Genomic DNA, 11,438 nt, shown 5'->3' on the forward strand with positions numbered 1-11,438 from the left:
ACTGACACACACAGGTACACAAACATTCCAGCGTTACCATGGCAAAAATACAGTAAGAATCCAGATGATCCTTAACAAAACGGTTATATAACTATTGCGGCACCAAGTCCTCTAGCTTATCTAAGCCTGCGTCTTTATTTCCTTTCAGCTTGGCTTTGCTGCTTTTCAGCAGCTCTTTACTTCCTCTGCACCTCACACAAGACATCACTGAACACATGAAGGACATTTGTAATTGCAGATAAGCCACTGTTTTGTTGACTGTAAAAAGAAGACGGCTTTGTCATGGTTGTAATCAACAATATCCTCAAACTTTAAACAAAAATGAAGTGAGATCTTATTTTTAAATCTTGATAAAAATCTCCACGCTGTAAAAAGAATTTTACACTTCGTTAAATGTGGCCCACTTGAGTAGCACACCCACCTAGCACCCACATTCTCTCTCTGTCTGCCTCTCATCATTACCCTTTTCCCTTCTAACTCACCCCCCCACCAAAAAAAAATAGATTAAATAGAAATAAATAAATAGATTTAAATAGATTTTGAGCCTCACCTCTCGCAGTTCCTTGGCCACATCTTTGAGCTCTTTGAGAATGCCTTCCAGCTGGTCGATCACCATCTTCATGTGGCTGCGGATACGTTCTCTCGGGCTGGGGGTCTCAGAGGTGTCCCGGGCCGGAGCTCTGCTGAGGGACATCCTTTACAAAGCAACGTGGGGCCAGTGGCCAACAGGCTGAGGGCGTGGGGGAGCCGAGCCGGGGTCCATGTCTTTGGCTACGAGGAGCCTCAGTGCTACTGATCCAAACAGGGGCCCCGGCCACGCAGGGAGACCTCAACATCTTAAAAGCACCTGGGCAGCCAAAACACCTTGCCTCGCCCGCACACTCGGCACAGGGTCACACTCTGACATCCATGCCCTCTGGCAGACGCTTCCAATAATGAAGAGAAAATTAGCTTGGGAGAAGTCAGATGCAGTAAATCCATTGAAAGAGAAGAGGGAAAATACATGGGCTGAAGCTGGTATGAAACTTATATAATATTGTTGAGCCAACTCATCTCATATGTCAGTGTGTATGTTTGAAATTGTTCCCGAGGAGGTGCTATTTAAAAATGCCTGTCTATACAGGAAGAATACTTTTCCCCTCTTCCACTTTTCCTGTACAATCTTTTTCACTTGTGAAACAGTGACATCACTGCAGACTAACATATAAAAGTGAAAGCAGAAAAGAGGTTTTTACGTTAACCCTTTGTCAGAGTAAGTAAGATAGGTTGTAAGCTAGATAGAAAAATAGAACTCCAGCAGTGGCTCAATTTTCAAAATGATCTCTTTCTATTTTATTGGTGGCCAGCGGGGACAATATTTGCCTTCTAAATATAGTCCCTCAGTAAGGGGTACTGTCTGTGAGGAGAGAATGGCCAGATCCTGGTTGAAAAAGGGAATATTCCTCTGTGCAGTGTTTCGTTTCCGTCTCCAGGATAAAAATAATTTTCAGTAGAAACTCACATTAAAATAAACTTTGCTTCTTGTCCCTTTTCTTTGCAGATGATGACCTAATCGCGTTGTCCTTCATTTGTTGTCCGTGAAAGGGAAGAGCGTCGGTGTGGGTTGTTTCCCAATCTCTCCCCCCAAATGCAGAGCTCATTCCAGGTGGGGTGTGATCAGGATGAATTGATTTCTAAGCCAGCTGAACGTGACTTGTGATGAGAATGTGTGGAAGGATAACAAAAAAAGAAATCATGGTGCCAGTGAGACTCAGTAACAAGGGGGCTGGAAAGCAAATGAGCACCGTCCCCTGGAATTTGGGTGGCAGCTTGTCTTACACAACATCGCTCTCCAAGTCCCCTCGCAAAACACTGACCCGCAGCAGTCCACAGGGGTGTGCCCAAAAACCAAGGGAGCAGAAAAAGAAAAGGATTCTCTTGTCTCCTTCGGTTGTTGCTAAGGGAACCCAGTCTGCCTGCTTGTGCTGTGATTGGATAATTATTTTACTTCTTATCCATGTAGTGTTTGTTTTCTCTGTGGATTCTCTTCAGAGAGGCAGAGAGCTTTGTGCCATCCAGCAGCACAAGATAAATCCCATGAAAGCTTCCCAAAGGAGCCCAAGAGAACAAGCAGTGGGAAGAGCTCCTTGCCAAATCCAGGGCGATGCCACTGCTACAGGGTGTGCTGGCCAATCACACATGGCACCTGGTCAGACGGGAAGGAAAGCAATCACTTATTCTGTCATGTCTCATCTTCTTTTCCTCTCTATCCCTAATGTCTTTCACCAGTTTTTAGCAACAGAAAGAGTAACATCAATATAGTGGATAAAAATCATACATAGACACAAATAAAGAGTTTTCTTTCTTTTTTCACCCTAGATGTTGTTAAAACATCTCTTGCTTCAGCTTTACCTGCCTCACCTCCACACTCATGCACACACCCGTCAGGACACACACTTACTCACCTTACTGTGCATCACTATGCTGTTGCTATGCTCAGAACTCACTGTCCAGGTACAGCACCATCACTCAGGCTACACACAACCTGCTGGTTCTTTGGAGGTCCCTCTGTCGCACACACTAACATCTTCTCTTCTCACACTCTTGCTGTTCTCTCTGTCTCATACACACACATGCACCCCACCCCCCTCTCCCACTACTTACTGTCTTGACAGAGAGAGAAGCTTCTATCAGCAGGGTTATTTCACTCTGAGGTTGTGGCTCATCAGAGGAGGAGTAGAAGTGGAGGATGAAGCTGTGGAGGAGGAGGAGGAGGCGGCAGGGGGCATGAGATGGGAACGATGAATGGCCCTGATAGCACTCTGAGAATGAAGAGAGGAGACTGAAGATGACTAAGAGCCAGAAGGGTTAGGAGAACTCCTGCTTTGGGTTGTGATGCAGCCTCTACCATCACTCAGACAACTGCGCTGCTGAAAACACACCGGCCGTCATCTCAGTCAGCCTTCACCCGCATCTGGAGGCAGCAGACAGAGCTGCTGTGAAAAAAGGAGCTGTGTGATTCTTATGACAGCCTCTCCCTCTTTGTCTTTTGGCCTGATTTAGTCTCTCTGTCTCCCCCCCGCCTTTCTGTCACTCTTTCTCCGGCCCCGTCTCTCTGCCCCTGCGCCCTCGCTGTGTCCTCGCTGACTGCCGGATGAAGGGAAGCTGATGCCAGAGTTTATCGTGGGGCTCAGGCTCCTGCCAGCACCACTCGGCTCTGCTGCTCGGCGGTGTGGAGGAGGGGTTTGCTGCTTTAAAGGCACAGTGTATCACGCAGCACCTCCTCTGCTTCGCTTCTCTCCCATCCTTTTCTCTCTGCTGCTGTCGACACTCCCTCGCTATCTCCTCTCACTCTGCCTATCTAGCCTTTGTCACTGCTCTGTTGAGGGTGTTATCTCTCTCTTAAATCAAGTTGAAGTCTTCCTCTGTTTCTTGCCAAGCAGTCTCCAGGGACAGAGTGTCCACAGATCCCTGACTGTTATATCATTAATATACAAAGCAGGTTGGAGTTTGATGACCTCATCTAACTGACAGACATAGGAAGGAAGGACCAGCATGACTTTTTCCTCTCCCTTGTCCTCTTCATTAAGATTTTCACTTTAAACACAAAACACAGTCCTACATAAAACCCTGATATGAAATTAGTTTTTCTAAAGCAAATTTAAAACATGAACTTCTTGAGCAGTGCTTTCCAGTTATAAAAAGGGTTTCAGCAGATAACTGTTGTAAACAGCTAGAGGCTCTGTGCATTCCTTTGCATAAATGTAAAGAGAAATGAGGAATGGATTCAGGTTAGGTGGGTCTTTCATGCAGATGAATTTGAGCTGGTGTCCTCAGTGGTTTCTACCACTAGGATCACAGACATTAAGCTGATGCTGTAAGGCTAATTGGGGAAAAATTCTGCAGTATAATAAATTCTCTTTTGAATGTTTTCTTTGATTAATAAATAATCAAGTTTTGCTTTGGAAAATATTGTAAAGAAATAGATTCCATGTTATCCTTTTATACGTGCACAGTAACATTGTGTCATCTTAGGTCTTCATCAAAATTTTAATATCTTGTCACATCTTAAAGTACACTGTGGCTCCCTGTTGAGTTGAGGGACTGTGTCTGTTCTTGCGTTTACATGTGGTTTGTGCCATTGTGCACAGATATGATGCTTCTCAAAAACTGCTAACTCCATGAAGCAAGTGTTCTTGAGCATGTTTCCTTTAGAGTCTGCATGTCTTTTTTCTCTATTCACATATGGGAGGCTTCTCTGAATACAGCAACAGTTTGCATCATTTTATGTCTGTGCAAAAACCACTTTTTAGGAGGATACTTTTGTGTATCTAATGGGGCAAATTACCTAAAAGACAGAATGTAAACTAAGTGACAGACCTCTCAGTGGAAAGGTCCAGTTGCACAGAACCAATAGCTCCGGGTCAGTGATGCCTTCACTGCAGGGGAATTGGATCATTTCCCTGAAGTAAAACACATGTCTTTAATGCTAAGGTCATCCTCACTTGTGACTTTTACTAGAAGTCTGGAGTGAATCCAGCAAAAATACTGGTTCCACTTAATATATCTGTCATGGGTTTATTGTGTCATGTTGTTCTTGGAGACATTTTATAGTATATTACTTCAATTTTTTTTGTAGTTTGACACAGGCTGATGCATAAACACAATAAAGCACACAAACACACACTGAATACAAACATATAAACACCAAAGAGGGTACTCCAGTCCAGGGACAACTATAGGGGTAATATCGAATGAAAATAATACAGTTTAGGAGAGATTATATTTGTCATGCACTGTAGTATTTAATTTACTGTAATAAAGTGGTCTATAGCCTACATTTGTGCACACAAACATGCCCATCCATAACAGCATGGCTGTGTAAGATTATGTTGGCTTACAATATTTAAAAGAAGCCACGCTTCATTCAGTTTATTAAAATAAAGAAAAGCGTCAGATGTAGAAAACTGTATATAAACTACATTTTCCAATCCTCAAGAAGAAAACATACCAAAATTAACTGGTTACATTGGTATGTTTTACAAACCTTAGGACATCAGAATTCTTTGTTACATACATTTCATGCTGTGAGCTGCCCGCCTCATCATACAGGTCGATAAAAGGAATTGATATTTTGAAAAATGTACTGATTCACTTTATTGCTGAGAGGACTGATACCATTCCCATGTCTGTAAGTTGATCACTACGCTACACTCAGCAGCCAGGTGAGTGGAGTTTACAACAAATTCTGGTTCTACAGCTGGAGGAAACTGGTAACCTGGATCTATCAACAGACAACAACAACAGTAAAAAAAAAAAAAAAAATCACCCACCAGCACCACTAAAGCTTTTATACGTTGCTTTATTTTCGCCTAAGGTCCAAATGTAAAAACAGCCCTTCTCATTGTTTCAGTTTCTTGGGCTGGTGCAGTCCCAGAGACTTTGACAAGCAACCAACACAGGCTTTAAGAAGTTATAGTGCTTCACCACTACATCAATCTTCATGTCAAACTTAGACCATTTCAGTATTTGTTGAGGTATTTGTGAAAAAAGTTCAGTTTTTGAAGGCTGCAAATTTTTTTTCAAAAGTCTGTCTTGTTTTTGTAGTTGACTTCAGTCATACATGTGGGACCAATGTACCTCTAACCTCAAAAGTGCACATTCTTACCATGTGCATAACTATCATCTGTCTTTCTTCTGACCTGCAGAAATCCATTCCCCACAGAACTAGAACGCAGAAAAAAAAGAAAAAAGGCACAACTCTTTTATTTTCAGCATCCAGTCTTGATACAGTGCTGTAGTGACACACAAGCACAAGTGCTTGACAATCCCACATTGAACTGATTCCGATTCAGTGGTTATCTTTACTACAAGTTTCAGCCCAATGTGTTGCAATAAAAAAGAGGAAAGTCACAACTCGTATTATTCCTTCAATTATGTCCCCACAATGTTTTTTTCTCTCCTCGCCATCGTGTGGCACTGTTGTGTAGTCGTGACGTGCTCCTTTTTCTCTGCTCTAATTCAAGACTAAAGTAGTGGACAGAAAGTTGAATGTTATTGGTGCTAGACTCATGTCCTGGAATGTGTAGTGTTACATGGCACAATTACAGTGTGAAGAAATCCCATGTAAATGTAAAGTAGAATAAGAAGAACCCATCTTCAATGTACACTATTTGAATTATTTAAGTATTTTTCATTCGGTTTGTTTCTAGCATAATTTAATCAAAAGAATATAAATAAATTAAATGATTTCACTAATAAATACACTCTCACTAAGAGGCTTAAATTTCCCCACATAATCCCTGCAAATCACAATTTTGTGAGGCAGAGGAATTGTAAGGCACATCTGGCAAATAAAATATGCATGGCCAAACATAGGCCATGTAGCTTGTTTATGATTTCCAGTAGTGTCCTTAATTTTAAGCAGACAAACACTGTGGACCAGAGAGCTCAGCACCAGGCAGCCTGTCTTACACCGACACCAGTCTGTCCTCTTGTCTGTATCCTGACCTTTTGATATTTCACTCTGCACCCGGTGTGATTGTGTTTGTATGTGTGTCTGTTTTTTTTAGGAATCATGCAGCATGTAGAGGAGGTTGGGTTGTCTCCGACTGTAATATGCTGTGATGAATCACTGCTCTTGCACAACGAAAAGAGGCTTAAGTGACTGATTTCTCATTTCCTTTATTTATCTGTGGTGACCACGTCAACAGGTGGCCTGTGTTGCAAACAACTTGCTTTTCAGTTAATCTTGCAAGTCTTCAATTTTAGTTCAAGTAATTGACAGAAACAAACAGTTCTGAGTTTCTGTCACGTTCATTTCAATTAAAATCTACTCAACTGGTAGTATCTGTTGCAAGGAACTCACATTATTTTCACGTGATACACTAAAAGAGAAATAGTTGATGCAAGAGATTTTCCAAACTTTTGCAAGCTAACTAAGGTTTTCACGTTTGGCCAAGAGATCTGCCAACTTGGAGCTTCTCGTTCAGCCAATTAGGATAACTCTGTAAGGCTAACAAAGAAATTCTTGCTTCAATGTTATGCATTTCTACCTCCACCAAACACAGATATTGTTGCTGAATAAACATACAAGTATTCTCTTCAATACTATGCATTTCTACCTTCATTAAACATAGATATTCTTGTTGAATAAACATACAGTGCGTTTTACCTTTGTAAATCAAGGGAAATGCATGTTACTGTAGATGGATACTGACTAAAACAATGAATGTTATCTGAAATATTCCATTTAACAGTGAACACGGGTTAAGCGCCTCACATTAAACGTTTGTTAAAAAGAAAATGTTTTGTCACATTACAGTATATGGAAATGCTCAAAGTGTTTTTGTCTGTCTGAACTCAGAGTATACTGGGCCTCAACCACTTCAAAACATTCTGTCTTTAACTTGTACACTGAAATTCAACAGCAATGTCTGCCTAGACATCATGGGTTGGTTACTCAAGATAATTCACAACCCTTTTGAGAAGTTTCATGTAGAAACTATGTGGTTGAAAATAGTTATGACATGAAACTGCTTAAAATATGAATAGGATTGTCATGGGTAACTGTGCCATCATTTCTGTAAAGAGAAACTGCTGACATGGCTGCAACCGAAATTTTGGGATGAATGTCCCTTTTAAATAACATTTAAAGCCAGAAGAAGTGTTGAAATCAATACGAGGCTTACAGAACACGTACATGGTGATCATTTCCCTAATTATGGTTGGTGGCCTCTAAATTTACAGGTGAAAAATAACTTCTTTCAGAGACTAAAAGATCAATTTAGTCTAGATATGGACTGACTAGTTTCTAACATTTGACTATTTTTTTGCATACACACATTTGTAAGAACTCTGGTGCGAGAAAGGGACGGCCCAGATGCAGACTTCCAAAAAACAGCTGAGGTTTATTTACAAAAACACAAAGCAAGAACCAAGGGTGCGGCAGAGCCGGATATCAAAAATCTTTAACGGTGAGAACAAACCAAGACTATGAAACGAGACTTTGATACAAACAAGGCTATGAGTAACAAATGACGGCAAAAACCTGACTTGACAAGACGATACTGTGGCATGAGAGGGTGAGTGAGGAATTCGCAATGACTGAAGGAAACCTGGAAACTATATACTGTGGGGAGGTGATGGTGACGACGTGCAGCTGTAGAACAGAAGACAGATGACTTGAGTGAACTAAGTGACAGGGGAAAAAAATGACAACAAATTAACATGGAATCTGGAAAAGAACCTGAAACATAACAAAGAACAAGAGAATCAAAACATAAACCGTGACAACATTAAAGTTTTACTTTTACTTACTTTAATTAATCAAATAGTAGAAATACTAGATATGCACCTCTTGGTAACTACCAAATGTTTATCTGCTTAAGAGGCAAAGGGGATTGGCCAGCAGGGATTTTTTTTTACATGACATTTAACGACAGTACACTAGAACAGGCTATAGAATATAGCTCAAAGCCATATCTGGCTTTCCCATTAACAGTCACAGCAAAAGCTTTGTTTGCAGAGATCTTCGAGAGCCACCAAGCTCGAAAAAAGATTTTGAAATGCTTGGAAGGTGTACCTCATCTGTTCTGGATAATCAATGTTTAGGGCATATAGAAGGCCAAAGAGGTATGCTAAGGCAGTAAAGTGTTTTGGAATGTCATGTCACGATGCCCCCTTCCAACACAACTGTCTGGTCTTGCACATGTATGTCATCTTGTAGGACGGTGAGAATGGCAGCAGACATATCCTGCAGCACTGGTTCCAAAATGTCAGAATACTGAAGGAAAACAACAGATGCATTATTGAGAGCTAAGAACAACTAAGAAAAAAAGATTTTTATTCATTTTTTAACTTACATTTCAGTACCATGCTACTGACTTGTTTTTCAAATTGTGGAGGTTTTAACCAGAAAAAGCATTTCTTTAATCAATGACTATAGTTATCATGCCACACCCACTAACCATGTGATGAGGTTTATATAGAAGTATTATCTAGTAAGGAACACCAGCCAATAACCAACTATTTCCCTTGAGCAGACAAAAATGGAGTAGGGTTGAAGTCATAAAAAACTGCAATCTTCCCCTTAAAATGGAATTAAGGAATTAGCAACACTACCTGAACTACTTCTCTTTTTCCTACAGTTACTATTACTTGTTTAATTATGTATTTAAGTGGAAGGGCAATACATATTTATGAATATTTGCATGTAAATGCATAAAGTTATCAAGCACTTCAGGAAAAATCTTTGTAGCATCTTCTCAGAAAAAAACGGGTAGGCGTCTCAGAGCTGCCGTCTTTTGGTGGGACACAATGTCTGAAGTCTCAATAGTGTCCAGTGGAAAACATAAGTATTTCAATTTGTATAGCACTGTAGTGAACCTCTACACAATGCAAAATATCAGGCAAAGGAGCATGTCACGCACCCGTTCCATCAAGTTTATTCAGGAGCTGTTCTATCTCCCGCCCTTCTTAGATTGGAACAGTTTCTACAGGCCATAGACATAGAACAGGACATAGATAAAAAAAAAACACTGGCATTAAAAATTTTGGCTTAAAACGTTCTTTTTTGATAAAGCTTATAATAAGGGATGACTCAGATTACCCTGAAACATCATCACCGTGAGACCAATTAATTAATAAACTACCAATCAGTCTTTAAGAAGTTTTGTTTCAAGTTTGGTGCTCTCCATTGAGCTGCCCATAACACGGTGTAGAACACAAACTGTCCTGCTTTTAGCTAACAATCCCAGGACACCATAAGGTGGCTTTGGCTGTTTATAAATCATCTCGACAGCATTGATTACTTATCAAAGCCTATTTGTGCTTATGTGTGGTTTTATCTGCACCTGCTGGCTGGCTGGAAGGTTTAAATTTTTCTACCACTGAGAACATAACCGAAGCAAACCTAGTTAAAGTTTTATTTTTTTTACTGTTTTTCTGTCTCCCATTTATCTTAGTTTATTAAATATAATTCCCTATTTATTTAGGCATTCATAACCGGGTTATGTGAAAAACTTTGGGTAGATTTGGGTATTTCTCCTTTTTCACCATACATGTGCGACCTAACATGTGGTCTCTCTGTAAGGAGCACGCTGTGTCACATTGAGCACATACTTTGTGCTGAAACTGTCCTCCGTTTGCTCTCCTTGGACCAGTGTGGCTGAAATTTTTTACATGAAAAAGACATCAAACGACATTCAGATGTGAATGTCATGAAAATTTATTTATTTATCCACTAAGAAACAAAAGACTTTCAGGAACTACAGTTAATATAAACTTGGTAATGTTTTAGTGAAGGTATCTTTCAAAAGTCTGCATTTGAAATCAACTGAAAAAGAATTCTGACTGAAGTCTGAAGCAAGCTGCACAGTAATAATATATCAGTCTGTCGGGAGAATATCATAGAATTGGATAGATAAAAAATAAATTTTATCAAGCTAAGAGGTGACTATATGCTTCTTTTTATTGAATATAGACTTCAATGTTTCTGTCTGGGTTACAGCAACTAGTTTTCTGATTATCTTTTTTTCATGTCTCATGAACTCAACATCCTATTAATTCTTTATGTTTTATTTGTACTCTAGGAAGAGCTGATTAGTGGTTGTTTGTCAAAGGTAAGGTTCATTGCGACCTAACTAAACATTTAGTTGCCCAAGAGTTCATGTGCAAAATCATTTTTACACGAATATCTAACAGGATAAAAACAATTAAGTCATTGCCTTTTATGTAGAAGAGGTTAAAGGTAAAGTTTTTCTGTGCCAAGAAAACACTTACCAAGCCATTACAGCCATAACTCAGGATTATCAGAAAATTGTGACTACGTCTCACTTTTTGTTGGACTTCTATCACAGTTTTCCACCCTTAAAACAATTATAATGGTATAGATCTACTGTTTTGTTCAGCAGAAAGTCCTGATTTACATTTATATTATTGTCTCTCGTCATGGCTACAAATTTGTCTTTTATTAAAATTTGCTTAATTGGCCAAGCACACAATCCTGTCCACGGTTGTGTGGATGCAGCAACCCATAACAGTAGTCATAGAATACATTTCCAAAAACACTGAATGTATTTTTTTTAAGTCTTAGGAATAAATGAATACATGTGTTAATGAGCTCTATAAATGAGAGAAAGATATCAGTCAGACATGGTGCCCATTGTTTTTTGCTATGGGTGTTTTTCATACAGCATTGGACACCTGAACTGACTGTGAAGATTACCAGACAACAGCCCCAGTTCTTTCTATGGTTCTATCAGCTGGGTGAAGAACCATGCTGCCCCAATAAGATGTATTCATTTTATATTTTTCATACATAGTAAACTATTTGTTCTTAAGCTGTATTTGCTATTTGATGTTTTAGTAATATGTTTATTGGATTATCATTTTTATTTTTTCTAACATACTGATTGCCGTGATTGCTATTGTTTCTGGTTGTTCATAGACAAACATCT

General features: G+C 39.7%; 1 protein-coding gene across 2 annotated transcripts in view; it reads right to left on the reverse strand.

The window, feature by feature from the left end:
* The window catches only part of insyn1 (inhibitory synaptic factor 1), a 49,645-nt gene extending 46,379 nt beyond the window's left edge, over window positions 1-3,266 (reverse strand). Inside the window, exons 1-2 of one of the 2 annotated variants that reach the window (XM_072380243.1) lie at window positions 2,644-3,266; window positions 551-2,185 (exon numbers count right to left, since the gene is read on the reverse strand). In XM_072380243.1, the coding sequence (XP_072236344.1) occupies window positions 551-694 (144 nt within the window). In that variant the 5' untranslated portion in view covers window positions 695-2,185; window positions 2,644-3,266. The other variant, XM_072380244.1, reaches the window with a different exon arrangement.
* Window positions 3,267-11,438: the final 8,172 nt, after the last annotated feature.

Source organism: Leuresthes tenuis, unplaced genomic scaffold (genome assembly GCF_036924035.1).
Source record: "Leuresthes tenuis unplaced genomic scaffold, fLeuTen1.0.hap1 SCAF_2, whole genome shotgun sequence".
In the NCBI taxonomy this organism is placed as follows: domain Eukaryota; kingdom Metazoa; phylum Chordata; class Actinopteri; order Atheriniformes; family Atherinopsidae; genus Leuresthes; species Leuresthes tenuis.